Below are 22,506 nucleotides of genomic sequence, written 5' to 3'. Positions count from 1 at the left end.
ACAATGAGGGCTGCATGGTCGCGTTTAATTAACAAATGTTTATGATCCACGCTGCCTGTTAGCAGTTTTTTCTGCAATGTGCAAAGATCTACAATGAACTCTATATGACTGAATGGATTTGTAGCTTTCTGCTGACCACTGAGGAATGATAGAATTGACAGATCTCAGAATGGGTGAACTTTTAATAGAGATATTAAAGAACTAGCTTACTTTCACTCCACAACCTATCTCCCTGTCCACAAACACCTCTGCTGTTAGTTTGCTCATTTTGAAACTTCAAAAGGGGTTCAGAGAATATTTAGTCAAATCTCGCTTAAATGATAATTACTGTGCCTGTCAGTGACTGCCTAACTTACGTGTGGAGTTGTGTTTTAACTATCTTTACATATGTGCTCTCTCACTTGTACATTACAAACATACTTATGGGCTGGGTGTGGTGACTCATGCCTATAATTTCAGCTTCTCAGAGGCAGAGGTCAGGAGGACCATGGTTCTAGGCCAGCCTGGGCAAAAAGCTGGAGAGAGACCCCATCTCAACAAACAAGCCAGGTGTCATGGTTCATGTCTGTCATCCCAGGTATGCAGGAGGCAGAGGTAAGAGGATCGAGGTTTGAGGCTGGTTCTCAGTAAAAACAAGATGTCCTAGCTAAAACTAAACTAAAGCAAAAAAAGGGCTAGAGGTATGGTTCAAGTGGTAGAGCACCTTCCTAGCAAGTACAAGACCCTGAGTTCAAATCCCAGTACTGCAATTAAAAAAAAATCAACAACTTAAGATCCTGAATTGTTCCTGTGAGTTAGACATTAGTAGATGTTCTATACTTGCTTCAACAAAGAAAGAACTTTAAATTATGCAAACTCTTCTAAAATGAACATAGCAGAACTTAGGCATCCAAGAAAGTTTCGTTTCTTTTCAGGTTGTTCCCTTGGGAGGGTACATCCTACTTTAATTACAGGTCCACTGTGCCAAACTTTTAGAGTTTCCTTTGATCTCTGGAATGTCAACACTGGCAAAACTTTAAACCATTAAGGGCGTAGTATTTTTTAAAGAAACAGGCAAAAGTAATCTATAATGAAGTCTGATGATAAAAATACATGATTCAATGGATAATACCACAGTTGGTCAAAAACAAATATGACTGCAGAAAAATCCAACAAATTGTCTATAATGGCTTATAACCTATTTTTGGAATAAATCCAAAGTATTTATACTAAACCAATTTTTGGGAAAAAGCAGCATATACCTTGGTAAGAATGTATTTCCACAGGGGGTCAGTGGCTCATGCTTGTAATCTCAGCTACTTGGGATGCTGACATCGGGAGGATCATGGTTCAAGGCCAGCCCAGGCAAAGTTGGAGACATCCCATCTCCAAAATAACTAGAGAAAAATGGACTGGAGGTGTGGCTCAAGCACTAGAGAGTCTGCTTTGCAAGCCACAGTCCTACCAAAAAAGAAAGAATATATTTTCAAGATACTTTTCATGAAGCCATCTTTTAGAGGTCAGTGCTTTTATTTCAATGCAGCAGTCTCATCTAGAAGTTGTCCCTATAGCTGCATGGTTTGAGCCTCTCCACACTCCCAGGCCATGGGGAGATTGTTGAAAGCTCTGCTACTATCATGCTTTCCTCAGACTCACAGTCACCTAGCTATGCTCAGCCCATTTCCTCATTCTAAAGTGGGCACAATACTCCCTTCCTGGCCGGGTGCTGGTGGGATGACATCTGTAATCCTAGCTAGTTGGGAGGCTAAGATCAGGAGGATTGTGGTTCCAGGTCAGCTTGGGTGGAAAGAACCTCAAAAGACCCCATCTGAACAGAAAAAAAGGTAGTTGTGGTGGCTCGCGCCTGCCATCCCAGCGATGGTGTGAAGTGTAAAACAGGAGGACCATGGTCCAGAACAGCCCAGGCAAAAAGCAATGCTTATACGAGAGGGGAGGACAGGGAAGGAGATAAAGGAAGACAAATATGGTTAATGTTTTTATATACATATATGAAATAGAACAATGAAATCTTTTACAATTGTTAAGGGGGGGAAGGGGAATTTGGGGAGAGGTGGTGAAGGCAAACCTAACCCATGTACAATGTAAGGCTGTTCAGGAATGTCACAATGACTCTCCCCCACCCTCGTACAACCAAGGTATGCTAATAAAAACACTTTGAGAAAAAAATTTTAAAGAAAGTATTTAATTAAAAAAAAAAAATAACCAGAGCACAAAGAGCTGGAGGTATGGCTCAAGAGGTAGAGCATCTGCTTAGCAAGCATGGAGCTCCGATTTCAAACCCCAGTACCACAAAAAAGACAACAAAAAAACTGCCTTCCCTTCCTACTTCTGTGGGTTACGGTGTGGAGTAAATATTTTGCAATGCTATAAAATGCTATTTAAGTGTCAACCACTCAACCTTTAGAAGAAATGTTACCTTATTTTTTTTAATAATCAACAAAACTATTTTATAAGATTTAATTTATCCTGTCTGTGAAATTTTCCTGCAACTATAATAAAAATGAGTTTATCAAAGTTATATATGGTCTTAGGAGTTTTCTAACACATGGATCAAAACTGTAGCATCTAATTACACACCCAGGTATTCACCCAAGAGAAATAAGCATGTGTGTGTACACAGAAGACTTCAAAGCATACATTGTACACTTATTTGAAACAGATCATCAACAAGCTAAAAAACAAAAGCAAAGCGAATGTCCAGCAATTAGAGAATGATACTGACGAGGGTACGGCCATGTGATAGAACTCTACTCAGCAAGCAGAAGAAAGGATCTACTGACACAGGCTACAACGTGGGCAAATCTCACAGGACAAATGAATCCAGGCACAAAAAGTACAACCTGTATGACTCTCTAAAGTTCAGGACAGGCGAAGCTAATCTATGAACAGAAAAATCAGAACCATGGTGGCCTTGCGATGGAGAGTGACTGGGAAGGGAACCAGGGAAATGTTAAGGGGGTAGAAATGTTCTGCCATGATTGTAATGATGTACACACCTGTCATAGCCCACTGAATCAGACACTTTAATATCAAAGCTCTTTATGCATGTGAATCACACCTGTATGAAATGAAGTGCTTTCACTGGGGGGGTGAGAAATTGTTCCCAGCAACCCCCCACGGCTGTAAACTAATCACATTTATCATCAGAGCATCACTATGTACTCCTAGCCTGGAAAGTGCATCTGACACATGACGCACTGCCTTTACCTCTACACCAGTTAGCCTAGCATGACAGATGTGCAAGACATGCGCTCTCTGAATCGGACGACATTAATGGGGCTGAGGAGGAGCTGCCCTAACGGCACAATCCAAAGTGCAGAGCCCCTATCATTACCTTGACTCATCCTCTGAAGGTTGGGGAGGGAACAGTTGGGAAGGGCTTTCCACAAGTACAGCACCTCGATGGAGGCCAGCACACACAGCACTTTGGTTGGGGTTTGCTTCCGAAACCTCTCTGCCTGCAAGCGGTAGGAATGGTTAGGCTCTGTTTTGCAAGAACAAGTTCAAATGCAAAATACACTTGGAGACATAAAAAAGTGCACGGCCCTCTTAACAAAGCTAAAAGTAAACATTTCTGTATTTGAAAAATATTTTTTACTGTCCAGGTTTTGATACACGTTATATTCATTATTCAGCTCAGTTTACCCCCAGGGTACAGATATTCTGAAAATGTGGCAATGCGCAGAACAATGAACTTACAAAAGCTGTGTGGCAAATAGTAACTCAATGGGTCTTTTTCAAGGACATAAGACTCGGTGCATTTCAGTTATGGTTCCACTGATTTTTAAATTTTCTACTTAGTACCAGGGCTTTCACACTTACATTCCATAGTATGATCTAATTTATATTCATGAATATAATGTTCATTCAATAAAATGCTAACAAAACCAGCTTACAGAATAAAAGAAAACTTACAAAACTAAAATCATGGGAATTACAACATATGACAAGATTATTACCTAACTCAAGGTTATTCAGCAAAATCTTATTCTCAAAAAAAAGCAGAATCAATTTAGGACATTGTCCTTGTAGTCCTGGACTTTCTGCTGATAAATCTAATGAATACATTTGCTTTTTATCATGCCAAAATGTGATGTGTCCACTACCCGGTACACTAGACAGTCTGCAGTTCTCACTGGGCTCAGCCAACTCGTATTCTTCCAAAACCACTTACTCTTTAGGTAGATACTTCCCCTTTCTAGAAATGCTCATTTGCTTTGCAGAGTCTGTAAAGCCTCTACTCATTAAAACAAAACAAAAAACAAAAAAAGCGCTTTAGTTATTTGCAGCAAAAACAGGCACTTTTTGTTCAGAGCAGAATTATGATCACCTGAGGAAATTCTCTCACAGGATGCGTTGCGTTTTACACAACAAGTAACTCACAAGGCTTGAACACGAGGTCTGAGGCTGTCCAGTGCAGTCTTTCTTATGAATGTCCACCAGAAATGACACAACAGCCCTAGTGCCACCAACATTAAAAAACAACGTACCCTTTTCACCGAGAACTGCTCAATCTGGTTGTTCTTCCTTTTGAAGAGTTTCTGAGCTTCTTTAAAGACAGTCTGCGCCCCATCCACGTCACCAGTGGCTCCCTGACAGACTGTAAGACACAGCAATTGTATTTCTTAAATACTAGGGGGGGAGACGCCACTAAGAGACACCTAGGATAGTGACATTTGGAAGATGTTACCACGAAAAAAAAATAAGTACGTTCAAAGTCCAGTAGACAAAGGAAAGCCCCACCATTCATTCAAATATTTCCCAAGTGCCTGGGTCCCCAGAGCTTTGGAGGGGTGTGGGGGTGTGGGGAAAACTTTGGTGCTGTTCCTCTGGCTGGGGAGATAGCTCTTCACATAATAAAATCTTCTGCTGTTGCCAAAGTGTGTGGCCTAGTTAAAGCCCACATGCTCACAGAATGGAATAACAGAAATCTAGGGAGGAGCAATGTGAGGCTCAGAGGATCATGGGAGATTCCTGGCAGGAGGAGGATGTCCTTGTCCTGGAAAGAACATCATGAATTATACTGCACATACTCATTGGCCACCTAGCATCACAAGCCACCAGCAAGAATGTAAAGAAGCAACATATATGCCTACACTGGAAGAAGTGTAAATTTCAGCCAGAGGGTGATCCCCACCCAGAGTCCCATCGCTACAATGCAGAGAGTGACAGGAGCCCTTACGGGACAGAACCAAAGTGCTTTTATAAAAGCTCAGACAGAAGATAAGGGGGTCAGTTCTCCTTGGAGATGGGAAGTTTTGAGGAGCTGGGGGTAAGAGCTGATAGCACACCATCTGTGTCCCACCCTGTGCCCCCAGACTTAATCACACTTTCTTTCCTTCATCTGCTCTCTCCCTTCTCTAAACTTCACACCCAAAGTTAGCCCCACCTTCTTAAGAAGACTTTGTCACTAGCCTTGCTCTTTGCCCTCCTAACTCCTACAGCACTGAATCCACTTCTGCTTCTTTTGTTTGAGATATTGTGTTGGCCCATACTGTTTTTCACTCCCTAGTTGGAAGGGACTCAAATTGTCTTACTGGTACTGCTCTCTTTATTCAAGCACCTCTAAACACCAGGTGGTCCCGCACTTGCATCTGTGAGACCGCTCAGGCAGACACAGGGCTATGACAGGTCAGAGGTGGGCAACCATCAACAAAGCAAGAAGTAAAAGCAAGGTTTGTAAAAATCTGAGGATGTCCAGATAATGGGAAAGGCAGAAGAGTCTCCTGGGAGATAGAGGGCTTAGGGCAAATATGCAAAGGAAGAGACAAACCATTCCTAGTTACAGGAGCACCCCTGGTGCAGATATAAGGGTCTGAACCAATCCAAAATGACCCAATCAGCTGCAAAAATAACATTTCCTTCCTTTCAGAAGAAAGCCTAGTGATTGTCTTATGCAACCAGTCCCATCATTTTATAGAAAGAGGGATGCAGAAGTCCAGGAAAGAGAAATGGTGTCTAAGGTCACCCAAGCAACTGGTGAAAAGAAAAGTTTCTGCTGCCCTTAGTTTGAGGTCTTCCTCTGATCATTGAGAACATTCTCATATAGTCACATAATTAAAGACAGAAAAAGAGAGTGAGAGAGAGAGAGCAAGAGAGAGAGAGAGACAGTCAGGCAGACATAAACAGCAACAGTACCAGTGTCTAAAGGTCCACAACAGACACTACCTACTCCTCTTGCAGTACAGTTGGAGATACATGTTGAAAGAATGAGAGTCTCAGTCCCTAACATGTAAGGCCTAAACTAAACTGAACTCAGGACACCTGGCTCTTCCATTAAGGCTCATTTTACACCATCCCATAAGTGATACTCTAGTCTTTTTTGGTGGCTTATAATTTTGATATAATTTCAAACTTTAAAAAAAGTTGCAAGTGTATTTCAGGGATATGTGCCGACAATTCTGCTTCTGGGTAGACACCAAAAGGAAATGAAAGCAAGGACTCAAAAATGGATACTTTTATATCAATTTCCACACTAAGCATTAATCACAATGGTCAAAAAGTAAAAACAACTCAAATGCCCATTGATGGGTGAAAGGATAAACAAAATGTGGGAGGCGTAGAACATACAGTGGAATATTACTCAGTCTTAAAAGGAAATTCTGATACATGCTACAATATGGTTCAACCTTGAAGACATTATGCTAAGTGAAATAAATCAGACACAAAAAGACCAACATATTCTGCTGTATGGATAATGTACATAGTCGAGATTTTAGAGACAGAATATAGAACAATGGTAACTAGGAGGGGGCAATGAGGAGTCAGTGTTTAGTGGGGAGAGAGTATCCATATGGATGGTGACGATGGTTGCTCAACAATGCAAATGTACTTAATGCCAATAAATAGAAACACTTAAAAATGGTAAACTGTATGTTTTATTTACACATACATAATAAAAAATGTAAGACACAGAACTAAACCCCAGCAGCAGTATTTCTGGTCACTGAATGCCCATCCTCTCTAACCTGCCTATCAACATGCGGCTTCCTTCAAGGTCAACTCAAATGGCAGCTCCTGCAAGGTGCCTTCCCTGATGGTCGGAAGAAGTGCCCCTCTCCTTCCCCTCACATGCTGCATGGCAGAGCTACCTACACACATATTGTGTCCTGCTCACGGTCCCCTTGCGAGACAGGATTACGACCTTTCATGCTGGTCATCTCCCCCACTAGAGTAGTCCAAGGATTTCCAAACATTTAGGGAATAAATGCTCCGTATATAGGCACTTTTATACTCCCCAGAGATGGGGAGATGCCATTCAACTCCGTGGCCCAATCACACACTGATGGTGGGCTGCATGCAGCCCTCTTTTCTGGACTATGCAATTAGGGTTCACTGACTTCTCAATGTGTTAGGCACACCAAAACCACTCAATAAATAGTCTTACTTTAATCTGAGATGCCTGAAAATTCTATAAAACAACACTTTAAGTGTGAGACACAATATACAAAACTTATGTATTAGAAATAAGCTTATTCAAACATCATATACAGAGTTACAAGAAAATGGGGGTGTCCCACAGAGACTGTACGAAGGGGGCATAAATAGAAGAGAGTTTTATACTGATTGCTAACAATCTGATGCAATTTTATAGGGACTTTAAGATATCTAGACTATACATGTTGGCTAATGTTAATTTTACCTTATTTTAAACAGTTTAGATGAGTTAAGGGGATGGAATGAAAATGAAATGTTTCATTAAATCCAAATGTTAATAATAATAATGAGTTGTTTAATGTTTGGAGGCCTGAGGGTGTAGCTCAGTGGGGTAGCTTGTGCTGTGTGTGAAGCCCTAGGTTCAATCTTTAGCACCAAAAAAAAAAAAAAAAAAAAAAAAATTTGGGGTTAGTCTTGAACTTGAATTTTTAAGTAAAAGAATAATTTGTGTGGCTGCATAGTGAGGTTTAATTATCCATAAACCTGACAAGATTTACATAAAGTTACATAAAAGCAGGAAATCCACTATTCAGGACTTTTCAATTCCACATTTTTACAATTCTAAACCACATGGCACTGTGTAGCACAGTGACAGACAACATTTTTGTCCACCAGGTGGCAGCACATCTCCAACTATTTCATACAAGGGCCAAAAAGCAAAACAAAACAAAACAAAAAAAAATCACCCACAAAAGGAATTTCCAGTGTTTCTCTGATAATGCTATGCACTGACGAGGTACCCTGCATTCTGTAACACTGAACAGGATTCACAGGTAACACAAGGTTAGAGCAGATGACTCAAAACCTATACAACTTCATAATCAGGGCACTGACCAAATAATTAACACAATGAAAAGGACAAATTCTTTAAAAATTATAGCAAATAAAGAAAGGGAATAAGGGCAGTTTGAGTCTGTTGAGGGCAAAATGTCTAGAAACTGGGAAAGCCTCACAATGTAAGTATTTTCAAGACAGCACAGGAGGGCAGCACAAGGTGAAGGGGCATTGAACCAGAACCGTGCTGAATTTTTCGGTATCCATCTGGGTCAGTGAACAACACAGTGTCCTACTGCTGTTTATTTGGCTGTACAAACTGTTAATGTGCTGGGGAAACCTGAAAGGTCAAGGCTTCTGCTTCCTCCTCCATCACTCCCTATCTGCCGGGGCATGTCCACTGACTGGCCGCAGAGAGGCAAGTATGGCCATGATGGACCTTGACTCACCTGCGGTCAAATATGCATAGTAGCACTGTGACCACCTGGACTCGTTTTTCAGCCTCTCGAAGGAACTGAATGCATCCTTGAAGTTGAGCTCGATCATGCTGCACCAACCTACGAAAGAAATATTTTAGCATATGGTCCTAAGATAGAGAGTGCCATGGCCACATTTAAGCTACAAATCTCTGAAACTGCCCTGCGATCCTTATCTTTATGAATGTTCTGGGAAATTCTTAAAAACTTGAACCAGAAAACTCAGGAAATTTTCTCCCTTAGAGATTTTCAATGTCAAGTTCGAAGCAAGACAAGGCACTGTGCATTCCACAAGCAATTAATCAGTATGGAAATGAATGATGTAGAGGTTTCTAGAAAGATACTCCAATTTGCCTCATCCAGCGGTGAGATTAACCCAGGCAAAGTGGTACTCTTTTAAGTGTAGGCATAGGCAGACAAGCAACACTGGAAGTAACCTGTGAGAGTAGATACTTAGGACTGCCTCAGGAAGTCCTAAAGTCACTCACTCGACAATTATTACTGCTTTTTCTCAGACTTTTGTGAGAAATTAAGCACTATTCACCCTCCCTCTGTACTCTGAGGGAGGATCCTGTCTTTCCTGCATTCCAACCCTGTCAGACAAGCAGCGCGGGTAAAGAATAGTAGTCACTAAAAAGAAAAAGCTGTGTTCCCCTTGTCTCTTCACTAGTTGAGTGCCTGTGTGTGCTAGCATTTAATATAATTCTTGCTGATCTTTACTACAAACTTGCAACGGTGTCTGATGGTATCTTTGCATTAGCAAGGAGAAGACCTAAGGTATCAGCAGTTGGGCCACACAGCTACAAAGAGGGAAGAACTGTAGACCAAAGCCCAGTACTCATTCCACAGAGCGCTGCCTCTATAGAAAGAAAATTCTGGTATCAGGAAGGCCAGGTCATTACATAATCTAGGACTTACTATTTAAATTGTTGGTATGTGGGAGGTAGATGTAGTCTTGTAGAAAATTCAGTCAAATACTATGGTAGCTGATCTTAACATACTTTAGGGCATAAATAATAGATATCAGAGTAAGAGTTGAATTAAATACAAAACAGAGGTTGAAAGCAGTGCAAAGTCAGAAGCAGCCTGGTTGCAACTTACTACTGAGTAAACCTTGCTAAGGCCTGGCTTAGCTGGTTCTGAAGCTCCCACCGGCTCTTTAGCTCTAGCCTACCACAGACCTTGAAATGATGGACCACAAAAGGATGCCAAGGCAAGGCTCCGAAATTCCAGTGCTTTGAAACACATCTCACTCTACGTTGTGGCTCCCATACAGAGCTCTAACAGAATTTAGATTACACAAAATTATACGTTTCTGTCAGATTATACATCATCTCTTCTTCCTAAATCCTAACATGCATTCTGAACATAATGCTGCTTATTGGGTGGCTCCCAATCTTTTCGTTTGCACTTTTCTTCAACTGAGAGGCAAGTGACAGGCAAGGCAGGGCCTGGAACTGGTAGATATCAACTGCTCCCTGAGTTCACTCTGATTCCGCTTCCTGTCCTCTGCAGAGATCCTGTTGGGTTCCATTTCCCGCTGGTTCCCATCACTCTCATCACTTCTCCTTTCTTTGTTCCTTTTCTATGTGCTGTATGGTGTGATCTGGCAGTATTAGCTAAAACTCTAAAAAGTATGAACTCCTTACATTAAAAAAAAAGTTGTTGCAGGCCCAAAGTTGTGTTTAGTCTTCTCAGCATATTGGAAAAACTGTCACATTGGAGGATTGTGAAATGACTAATGTACCAGGATCCCAGAGTAAGGTGCAAGCAGTCAGCAAAAGACTCAGCAACAACTGTGAAGAAGGAGGGGAAAGCTTAGGCAAATCCATACTTCCAAATGCCTTTATAAATTTATCTCCAGTGGGGGAGAAGCAGAAGGAAGCAGCTGATAGGCATGGAGAGCATTCTGTATGCCAGACACCCTGCCAAGGCTGCATCTAAACCTCATGGGCTGCAATGAGGCAAGATTACTCCAATAGCAATGGGTGACTCAGAAGGCATAGCAGCCAGCTGTGGTAGAACCTGCCTATAATCCCAGTTATACAGGAAGCAGAGATAGGAGGATCACAGTCTAAGGCTGACTCCAGGCAAAAAGCATGAGTCTCTATCTACAAAATAACCAAAGCAAAAACGGCTGGACATGTGGCTCAAGTAGTGGGACACCTGCCTACCAAGTGCAGGACCTTGAGTTCAAACCCCAGTATCACAAAAAAAGAAAGTGTACGCAATTTGTCTCAGAGCTGGTTGGCAGAAGAGCTGATAATGGTGGGAAGGAGGAACAGAGCTTTGAATTGTAATGTGCAGTTCACTAAGGAACTTATGAAGGGTTACACAGCCAATTCAGACAATATCACCCACTATCCTAAATCAAAATGTCATAAAGAAGTAATGAGAAGCAGACAGATGAGGATCGTCACATGTGCAAGGCAGCATTTTGCAAAGACAATCTGAGTAGCGTCACCAATAAAGATGCTCCAGAAAGTGCTAGCACTACTTCATAACAAACTCTATACTTACCAATCTCATACAGGCAGACGTGCTGGATTTCTCTCTGATCTACTGCAAGTTCCAGAGCAGTGTGGAAAGAAGTCAAGGCACTGTTGATTTGACACTTGGGGAACAAAAATGAAATCGTTACTAAGTTATTGTAAACATATTAGGCAGTATGGAGGAAAGTGACTTAAGGACTAAAACCAGACCAACTTGCCTCACGGTTGTGACATTAACAAAACACACAGAACTCCTCCTTCTGTTTTTTTGGCAATGGTGTCTCATTATGTTGTCCAGACTAATCTCAAACTGCTGGGCTCAAGCAAGCTACCTGCCTTGGCCTCCTGAGTAGGTGGGACTATAGATGTGCACCACCATGCCTGTCTAGAGAACTCCTTTTACTTGGCAGTAGATTCTGTCAGTGAGGGCTCAGTTCCCCTCACAGCACTTTCACTATGCTCCTACAGGAGAATTTGTTGTCTTATATCTGTTTGCTAATCTAGCTCTTTGTTGCCAGATACATTCAAAAAGCTCAGGGACCATATTCCATCCTCTGGTGTGTATCCAGCCCTGGCTCGGAGCCTCTATCTGCACTGGGTGACTGACTGCATGGCGCCACTCCCATTAGACCTGTCCTTAATGACCTCCTCCCACACAGCCCTCGCTCTCTGCTGTACAGTGGACAGTTCAATTCTAAACCTCAGAACACTGGTCTCCAATTGCTTCTGGTCATCAAAGCTCCTCTCCCAATACTTTAGAAATGCCCCTAGGACTTCTATGTCATTTCCAACTTATGCATTCATCCACTGCTGTCCAGAAACCAACAGCCCCCAAAATGTCAGTTGTACTTATTTCTACTTAAACACAGTATTCCCCTCCTTCTGCAGTTCCACTTTCTGTCATTTCACTTGGTCTGAAAAGATGGTAGAGCACAGTAAGATATTGAGAGTGAGAGAGACACAGAAAAAAGGAGGAGGAGGAGGAGAGGGAGGGACCACATTCACATAACTTACATCATAATATTTTATTATAATTATTCTATTTTATTATTAGTTGTCATTCCTGTCTTACTGTGCCAAATTTATAAATGAAACTTCATCCTAAGTATGTATGGGAGGAATTCTACTATACACAAAGGCTGGTACCGTCTGCAGTTTCAGGCATCTGGGGACTTGGTGTGTATCCTCCCCAGATAAAGGGAACTAAAGCACATTTACTTTTTCTTCCCACTAAAGATTTTTTTCAAAGTTGGCTAAGTGGATGCCACAAACACCTGATAAACACTTCTAATGCACCACCAGGATAAAACGGGCTCACCGACGCACAGGTGTTTAATATCAGGGATGTAATAAATAAGGGCCCTGTGTACGGGAAGACTTGACCAGCCTGCTGTCAACGGTGCTGCATCTCCAAGCATCCCTTTCTTGATCTAGCTGAATGCTGGATTAGCTGCTGTCCCTGCCCCGTGCACCCTGGGGAGTGGGGGGGGGTCTTCTCCCTCCTCCCTCCTCTCCTCTTATGCTTCCCCATGCCTGCTGCTGCTCCACACTCACCCTCTCCAAGTCATAACCCCACCCCCACTCCCACAGCCTCTTCTCTGCACAGCCAGCCAGGCAGGGTGGCAAGGTTGAGGAAACACTGTAGGCTTCTGGGAGAATCACTGTCCCTGCAGGAGGCCTTGGGACACCAAGGCACTGGATGAGTCATCAGGCTGGCCTGTGACTCGGGATATTGTAAGCAAAATGACTCATTAACCAAGGCCATGGCCAGATCAATGAAAATGCCCTAAAGGCAGGAAGGTTCAAACAGGGCCTTCAAACCCTTATCACCGGCCATGGATGCTAGCCAGGTAGTCGCAAGGTGAGGGTGAGAGAAATCAACCAACCTGTTATGAAGTATGTATAGACATCTGGTCACTCATTACACCCATCTCCAACTTTTCCCTTTCTGGATCAACAGTCCTTTTTCTCCTCACATATGCACTCAATACAGTATATTGGTTCATTTGTTAAACTGAAACCTCATTGCTTGGGCTTCTGCATTACATGTACCTCCCTGTTTGCTAAGTTAATGACACTCAGCAGTTACATAGAGGGTATTTCTGGATGGATCACTGCCACTGAGCTGTCCTCATCTGCAAGTTCAGTGCATGACAATGCAATGCCACACTGCCCTTCAAAGGACAGAAAAGTACTCCGGAAGCATTACTGCACAACCACTACTTGCCAAGGGCAGATTTAGCACTGGAGATCCAAAGACAAGTCAAAATAAGGCTTTGACTGCAAGGAAAGAAAAGGAATCCAAGATATAATATTGGAAGCAACATCATTTTTATTAACCCTTTCAAAACTCTGAGATAGGCAGGCAGTAGTTCCACTTCAGATGAAGTAAAGTTCAAAAAGTTAAGAAACCTGATCAAAGTTAACAAGAAATTGACTAGCAGACAAATTCTGTTCTGGCTGCCTGCAAAGTATGTTTTCTTCAGGGAGTAAGTGTACAGATGGGATTAAATTAAAGATCTTGAGGTAAGGAAGATCACCTTGGATTATCTGGACGGGCTGTAAACGTAATCACATGCATCCTCATAAAGAGGTAGACAGAAGGAGAACTGACACGCAGAAGTGGAGGAGAGGCCCTATGACAAGAGGCAGAGACCAGAGGGATGTGGTCACACACTCAGGAATGCCTGCAACCACCAGAGACTGGAAGTGGTGAGAAAGAGTCTCTTCGCAGCCTCAGGAGACAGCGAGATCCTGCCAACTGTCGATTTTGTTTGGCCCAGTGTTTGGGAACATACAATGTAGAAGAACCGGCCACTAAAGCAGAAGGTTCTATAAACTGAAGAAAGAAGTTGGCAAATCCAAGATTGCACAAAGTGAAGTTTATTAAGGACTTCCAGGCAGAGACCTGAAGTGGGCAGTAACATGGCAAAGGATCCTTGCACCCTGAAGCAGGAGGAAGAAGGGGTTTATGTGCTAAGCTAGACAATGGTGACTTGCCCACGATCTGAGGATATACAAGGTTTGTAAAAAACCACTAACAACAGGATCAAAGTACATTATATACATGTATGAAAATGACTTAATGAAGCCCATGGTTTTGTACAATTAACTATTAACCTATCAAGCATCGGTTAAGGAATGTTCAACTCTTAATGATTGTGTTAACCCTAACATGTCAAGGTCACCTGGCAGGCAAGATGGCAGTCACAACCAAATGGTCCTAGTCACTTCAGGCTGAATCCTTACATCCAGTGAAACAGATTTGGGACTTCTGGTTTCCAGATTGTGTGAGAATAAATTTCTGTTGTTTTAAGACACACAGGGTGTGGCAATTTATTACAGAGCCTTAGGAAAAGAATACAGCTTATTTTTTTTTAATTAAAAGTGTGCTCTTTCTGTCATAAGGCCTAACAGATCTTGAAAGTAATAACAGTGTATTATGGAGCTTAATAACTTTATCCCAAGAGCAAGAACAGCTACAAAATTAATTCTAGCTCTATTCTGATCAGTCCTTGAGGAATTACAATGAGTAGCAATTAATTAAAATAGTGGAAACTTATTTTCCCTTATTTTATCACCAAAATAACTTAAAATTAAATAAATCTGTGGGAGTTTTTATTATTATAAATTGAAACATGCACCACATGTTTCACAACAAAGAAAGGAAATTATCCCCAACTGGATACTTGACTTACAGTTTAATTTTTAAAGACAGATACACTCTCTGGCCTGAAGAGACTACAGACAATGAATTAGTATGAAAAGGCCTATAAGATGTGAGCCGGCACCACATTAGCTTCTGTCTTATGGATTCTTTGCTGGTGAACTTACAAAAGCCACCTGAAGCCTGAGTTTCCGCACTGGTAAGCTGCGAAGAAATGTTGACTAGCTTTATCTGCTTCCAGTGCAAGCCAATAAGAACAAAAAACGTAAGTCTTTGCCAAATTAAATGGAACATATTTACTGCCAAATTAAAATCAGCGTGATCTGTAGTCACTGCATTGCGACTACAGGGACAGAGCATGTTTTTCTGGTTATTCAAGCCTTCCTTCTTTCATAGGTCACTTCCTACGTATTTTCTAATACTTGTGGCAATCATAAAAGGAACTTGCTCCATTTCATCTTTTGGGTGTTGCTACTATGTGAGAAAACTGGACTTTAAAAAATATTTTTATTAGGATATATTTGTAGCACAGGAGGGATTCATTGTGACAACTGTGAATAGCCTTACATTGTACAGTGGTTAGACTGCCCCATCGGCTCTCTTCCTTAACCCCCTCCCCGCCCCACTTAAAGCACTTGCAAGAGGTCTTACTGTTCTATTTGGTGTATGTATATGGAGCCCATCAACTGCATTCCCTCACTTTAATCTCCTTCATTAATCTTCCCCCTGCCACAAGTGCTCCCCTCACTATACCAATTTTACAGACTTGTCTTTCGTTATTAAATTCTAAGTCAATGTTTAGAGGGGTTTGTGGATGTATCCTTGCTGTGAGTATACTTTACTTTGGTCAGTTTAACCCCTTCAATTATTCTCCCTTACCCCTTCCCTCCCACCCCCCATTATTCAACAGCTTTCAATATATAGTTATATCCTCTACCTACACAGATGTAATGCATTTCAATATTGTTGACCTTCTATCGTTCTCTTTTTCTTTCCCCTCTCCCCCCCCTTCGAGTTCCACAGCGTAGTTCCACTATTACTAACATGTTCTACATATAAGTTTGGAAAAACTGAACTTTTATTGTTGACTTTGTATATGCACATTATTATACCCTTGAGAGTAGTGTGTGTGTGTGTGTGTGTGTGTGTGTGTGTTCTATTTGTTCTGGGAATGGAACCGAACCCAGAACCTTCAGCATGACAGACAAGCTCTCTGGCACCGAGCTATACCCCCACAGCTCCATGTTCACATACATTTTAATTTTAATTCTTTTACTCTCTACATTTTCCATGGATACATTCAAATCATTTGCAAATAATAACCGTATTGCCTCTTCATCTACAATAGACTTGCTTGTTCGTTGGCTAGGAGCACCATTTAGAATGCAGAATGACAGTAAGCATAGCACACACTGTGGCTTCATTCCTGTCCTTAATGAGGATGTTTCTAATATTGCCTTAAGAAATATAGTTTGCTGCAGGTTTCAGGTGGATGCCATTTTTTACCAAAAAGGGAAATGTCCTTTCTTTTTATAATTTGCTAACAGTTTGTTTGGTTTTGAAAGAAATCCAGATTGGGTAGTATCTTTCATGAACTCTCATTGATAGGGTTATATGGTTTTACCAATAACTTCCTTAGTTATTACTACTTCCAAATTTCCTGAGGCTGAACCGTGATTACCTTTTTGGTAATCCTGTTAGCTTATAATATAATAAATGCTATTTAAAAATACATTGTTGAATTAAAAATAAAAGGCTATGTGAGTAGCACAAGTGGTAAAGCACTTGCCAACCATGCACAAGGCCCTGGGTTTGATCCCCATCCCCAGCAAGTTAACTAAAAATATATTGTTGGGTTTGATTTGCTAACATCCAATTAGAATTTCTATATTCAGAATGAATGACCTATTTTTTTTATTTAGCACTCTATTCTTTGGTATCAGAATAATGACTGACTTATAGGACCAACTGAAAATATTTTCATATTTTCTGTGCTCTGGAACTATGTAAGTTGCTAGGTCACTTTTGAAAGCCATGCCTTTCATTAAACAATAATTTAAAATGTTTAAATCCACTATAATTAAATATTTTTCTTAATGGGTACACACAACATTAAACTTTAGTCACTACTTCCAAGCTCCAGTGTCAACTTCATAACAAACACAGTTTAGAAACACCTTAGGAAATCATTTTTGTTTATACTCTCAGGAGATGTTGGAATAAATAAATCCATACAAATAAAATGGTCTTGGGAAAGAAAAGTACTTTGTCCTTAAAAATAAGTGCATGTTATCTGTTAATAATGCTGAGAAACAATTTCAAGACTGTTTTCCAATATTTAGAACAAAGTGAGCAAGCGCAAATAAGTTTCCTGACAATTATTTCAGACTTGCCAGGAGAAATTCTACATTTTACCTAGCAGGCATAATCAAAAGCTGCTTAACTGAAGATTCTACCAAAAATGTAAGTTCAAACACAGACAATGTATCCTTTGAGAGACTGGAAACAAGCAAAAATGAAACATGAAGGGATGGAGTGATCACAGGTACTGTTTCCATGCAATTTGAAAAATGTAAGTTTTTCTTGTTAAGGTATTTGCACATCAATATCTTTCTTAGGGTCCTTTGAAAATAAAGATCTCAAAATACAAATGGGAAGCACAAAACAACTTGCAGTGACAGCACTGGCTGAGGTCTACTGGTGTTGTACTCTGTTCCACTCACAGACTGGAGTGGCAATGCCAGGTTGAGAGGACTCAATGCCTGCAACTAGAGCTGCAAAAAAATCTGGACATGGAGACAAGGCCAAGTTCTCTTGAAGACTTGGCCCACACTACATTGGCAAAGGGACAGCAAGTCCCAGGTGTCTGTGAACCTGCAGCACAAGGTCCTACTTCCCAAACAAGCAGTTTCCAAACTGTACTCACAGATACAAAGGTCTCAGGAATGTTAAAACCACAGTGGTGTCTCTTAATTTTGCTGGGCTAGACACCAGAGGAGGTGATGGTGCAGGGACAAATCCCACAACACAACAGTCCCTGCCACCGTGGCTGCTGGGGAAGATGTGCCCCGCAGCTGCAGCAGTCACGCACATTGGCTTCTGAGAATTACCAATCCTGATAAAGAACTCTATAGTTTGGAAAACTCAGGCACATTCTAATTTAAGATTTTTAAAGTCATGAGTATGCCAATTGTTAGACTATGTCTAACAACTATGTCTAATAACAGTTTGTGAGATGTTAAAAATAAACAGGGCTGGGTGTGGTGGGTGGTGCATGTCTGTAACCCTAGTACTAAAAAGTCTGAGACAGGAGAAATCTGAGGCCAGCCTGTGCTACACATCAAGACCTGGTTTCAAAACAAACAAAAACTCTAAAAGAAATAGTTAGCAAATAGAGTGTGCTTTACAGAGAGAAGGATAAAAAAAATCAAGAATCTCTAATATCCATGAGGCACCCAGGTACTAAGCAGACATGAGACTAAATACACAAGAAGCCATAAATACACAATGCTGAATATATATGACAATTTAATACTCATGAGCTCTTAATATGATCATCTGGTGACATCCACTCTGGCACCAACTGTCCTCTGCCCACAAAATACTAATAAAACCTCTGTCTGCCATCAGTTTAGCAGTCTGTGGCCAAAGGCACCCATCTCTGAGGCCTCTAATGCACCATATCCACTGGCACAGGGCACCATCTACCTAGGCCTCCTCTCTTGAGCCTCGGCTCCCCTCCTCCCACCATCAGAGAGGAAGGGACTCGGGTCACATGGTCATTCCACCCCGCCTGGACCATCTCCTGCCACTTTTCTCCTGGTCTTCATTGTGTACTCTGTACTGATTTTAAAAACTGTGGAATTCATTTACGTGCCGAATTCATTTACCTGCTCTGAGGTCTCCGGGAGAGCCTGCAGGTACTGTTTGCAGGCTCCCTGGGCAACACCACCAGAATCTATGTGAAAAGAAGAAAACACACAGGCCTACAGACACACATGCGCGCGTACCTGTGGGAAGACATTCTTGGAACTGATTGCCAGCTTCTACAGGTGGCATTGTGCCCCCTGTAAACTCACATGTCATCACCACCCCACCTCAGAAGCGACCTTATTTAGAAATAGGGCTGTGGTAAATGTGGCCAGGCAAGGTCCTCCTTAAGTAGGGTGGGACCTAAATCATTATGATCAGTGTTTGGATACAGAAGGGGCCTTTGACATTGAGGCAGGCAGACAGAGCATTATGTGAGAACCGAGGCCGAGGTCAGGGTGATTGATGCTTCAATATGCCAAGGAACAGCAAAGAGGGCTGGTGAACCATGGACCTGGGAGAGAGGCCAGGAGCAGAAGTAGCCTCAGTCCTCAGAGGATCACCCTGCTGCCTCCTTGGTTTTAGACTTCCAGTCCGGGGCTGTGTGGCAATACAAGTTTGTTGATTAAGCAGCACCATTTGTGGTACTTTGGTATGGCTGCCCTAGAAAATGAATACACCAACCATCAGGGACATCTTTTGTTTGGGGAGTCATCCTCCTTCCTCCAGCCTCCCACATGTGGGGATGGAAGTGTCCTTTGAAGTAAGGGTGATGGGGAAGACCTGACCCAAGCAAGGCAAATCATAGCAGGCCCTCAGCCCCCCTCCAAATCCACCCTTGGGGTTTCTCTTACAGGTGATGTAAGTGGGCAGGTGCGGTGTCTGCCTGTGCACATGTACACCTGTACTTCAGTGTGTGTGCCTCATGGTCCTTCAGAGCCACTCCTTCTTAGGTTAGCAAATCATATAGCAATTTGTATAGACTAGATTACAGGTCCCAAAGATTTGATCGATTTGCATATGTACCAGCAGCTTCTAAGGGGCTGCTTTCTCTTTCCTTTTTAATACTGAATGTGTTTAATGTTAGACAATCATTTCTCCATGCTGTCTTAGTCTGCATTTCCTTGATTACTGTGGAGTCTGGGTTACTGGTCATTTGTCTACTAGTTAGGTGTTTTACCCATTTCTCTTTTTCTATGTTTATACTTATCCTTCTATTCTATCCTAATTTTATAAGAGTTCTTTCTATATTGAGGATGCCAACCCTTAATCATTTATTTCTCAATGTGCTTTTTATTTTAAAAAATCTTTATAATATTTTTATAATATAGAAGTTCACTTCATTCATGTCACTCAGTCTTTTGATCAATTCTATGTATCTTTTCCTGAATATGTTGTGGTTTTAGAGTTATGCTGAGAATGTCCTTAATGGGGAGATGGAGCTTTTAATACTACAAAGCATTACCATCCTTGAATTTTGCATAATTAGAGAGACTTTTCGACATGCCACAAATGGCTGCTCCTATTCTGAGGGAAATCTAAAAACATAATGACCATCACTGCACACCTGAGAGAGAAATAACAAGAGACATCCATTATGCACAATGATGCCACACACACACACCTCGCTGTCTCTGTGCCAGGCACAGACATTTGAAAAAGAAGAAAGACTTATAGAATGTGAAGAGGAACTAGACTTGGTCTCCTGGACCTTACATTCTTATTCTAATAGGGAAAATGAACAAATAAGGGAACAACTTCAAACAGGTGTGTCTGATAAGGATTAAGTCTCTGGACAGAAACGAGGTGGCTTGGTAATAAAAGGGGACAGGGAATACAGGTAGGAATGACTCAAGAGCATGTTCAGAATAAGCCTCTCCTAAAGGTGACTGTGAATAAAGACTTGAAGAAGATGAGGCAGAGATGGAAGAAGATAATCAGAGAAGAAAATGTAGCAGCGTGCTCTGTACGTTTGAGGAAGGAAGGCCAGTGAAGCTGGAGGGCAGTGGAGGGTGGGCACAGGGTGGACAATGTGGTAGCAGAGGTAACACATGGTCAGTGCATGTAGGGCCTTGGAGGCCACTATAAGAATTTGGGTTTTTACGATGAGACTCAAAAACTTTTCTTAAAATTTTAGTTGCAAGGTCACTTTGGGAGATGCGAAAAGAACAGATTCCAAGTCAAGAAGCACAAAAACAAGAGTCTACTAGGAGAAACTAGGAGACTTTGGTAGCCATACAAGGGACAAACAGTGTGGGCTGGGACTAAGAAGACATCGTGTGGGAAGGGCAAAAAGAGTTAATATGTTCAGAGCGTATTAAGAGCTTAATAAGCTTCCATATATAAGAAACTGACTCTCCAAAGTGAACGGCCTGAGGCATGAAAGAGACTCAGCATATACAAAAGGTAATATTGACCTTGAGATGTGTTTCATAGGAATGACAGAGGATTTCAGTACATTCCGAAGAGCTGGACCACATGTGTACTTTGTTACTGCTGACTATGCATGGAAAGGGCAGATTAGCAAATGACACAGAAACTTCTGCCCCAGGGCTGATCTGTGAGCCTCCTCTTGGTTTTCACAGTCTGATAAGTTTCTGATATAACGACTCCTTCAGGCCTAGTAAGAATGCTGTAAGAAGATACAGATCTCTGACTGTTGAGTATGGTGACCCTCCGCTGGCCAGTGGCTCCTGAACAGTAGTTGTTCCTGGAAGTCAAGCTTTTCATCTGCTCCCTGATGCACTTGTGTGTTCTGCCATGCCCTCACACGACCATGAACTATTTAGATGGAATGTGGTAATGAAAGTAAACACTATGATGCACGGTCTCTTTGCCATTCTTAGCCGTGTGCCTGGGAAGATAGCAAACACTCTTGGTAGGTCAGTGAGGCAATCTGCAGATTCTGCTGAAGGTCACGAAGCCTTGGAAGTGGGGCCACTGAACTGAGAGCCTATTCAGTCTGACCGAGCCAACTCTGCCAAGCCTCCTGTTCAGGGCCTCTGCATTCCACAGCTATCCCCTCCCCTCAGGGCCCTACCTACTCTGGGCTCTGGTCCCCAGTCATCCCCACCCATAATGCCTCACATCTATTTGGCTCTTTCCTTTGATTGCCCGTGTGATTTACCTTTTCATGCATTTAGACTGGTGTCTTCATAATTAAACTGTAAGTTTCTTGTGGGGAAGCAGGCCTTTTACATGAGAGGCACTACATAGCTGCTCATGAATGAAGAATGCCTAGAGTACTTATGTTCTCAGCATCTCCATGGGGGTGAACAGCAATCCTCTTGGGAAACGAGATATGTAAATGAATCCATCACTAACGGAGAGGAAGTGCGGAAGGATGCTCTAGTTCTAAGATTCCCTTAGTCGCTCAACAGTTACACATGCGATCCTGACAGTATTCATGATGAAAAATGTGTTTTCCTGAGACTTACAACTCAGACACAATTCTGTCTAAACAGAAAGGGACACTTGCTAGTCCTGAGTGGGCACCATGCACTTAGGACTTTTACTTCCCTGGGGTTACATTATTGAAGGGTGGCATCAACCCTGAACCGCAAGTAATGCCCTTTTTCTACAGAGAAGGCTCAGTCAACTAGAAAGTCACCACCCCTTTTTTTGGCAGTGCGGGGGATTGAACCCAGGGCCTTGAGAATACTAAGTGCTCTACCTTTGCACTCCACCCCCAGTCCAAGACTCCATATTGAGATGAGTCAAATGCTCTTCCCACTACACCAAAAACAGGAAAGGAGTTTGTGTGAAAAATAGCAGGAAATTTAAAAGAAATATGTTTAAGTGTGAGATGTTATCAAAGGATTAAAATCAATGTTGAAGAGGATAATATGAA

General features: G+C 41.9%; 1 protein-coding gene across 6 annotated transcripts in view; it reads right to left on the bottom strand.

The window, feature by feature from the left end:
• Positions 1-22,506, bottom strand: part of Ttc39c (tetratricopeptide repeat domain 39C) — a 103,380-nt gene that overhangs the window by 7,871 nt on the left and 73,003 nt on the right. For all 6 annotated transcript variants that reach the window (XM_074070191.1, XM_074070190.1, XM_074070189.1 and 3 more), the window contains 4 exons: positions 11,208-11,301; positions 8,661-8,768; positions 4,491-4,600; positions 3,335-3,458 (listed from right to left, as the gene is read on the bottom strand). In XM_074070191.1, the coding sequence (XP_073926292.1) occupies positions 3,335-3,458; positions 4,491-4,600; positions 8,661-8,768; positions 11,208-11,301 (436 nt within the window). The remainder of the gene's footprint in view (positions 1-3,334; positions 3,459-4,490; positions 4,601-8,660; positions 8,769-11,207; positions 11,302-22,506) is intronic.

Source organism: Castor canadensis, chromosome 4 (genome assembly GCF_047511655.1).
Source record: "Castor canadensis chromosome 4, mCasCan1.hap1v2, whole genome shotgun sequence".
Lineage (NCBI taxonomy): Eukaryota > Metazoa > Chordata > Mammalia > Rodentia > Castoridae > Castor > Castor canadensis.
This window is presented reverse-complemented; position numbering and strand designations above follow the sequence as displayed.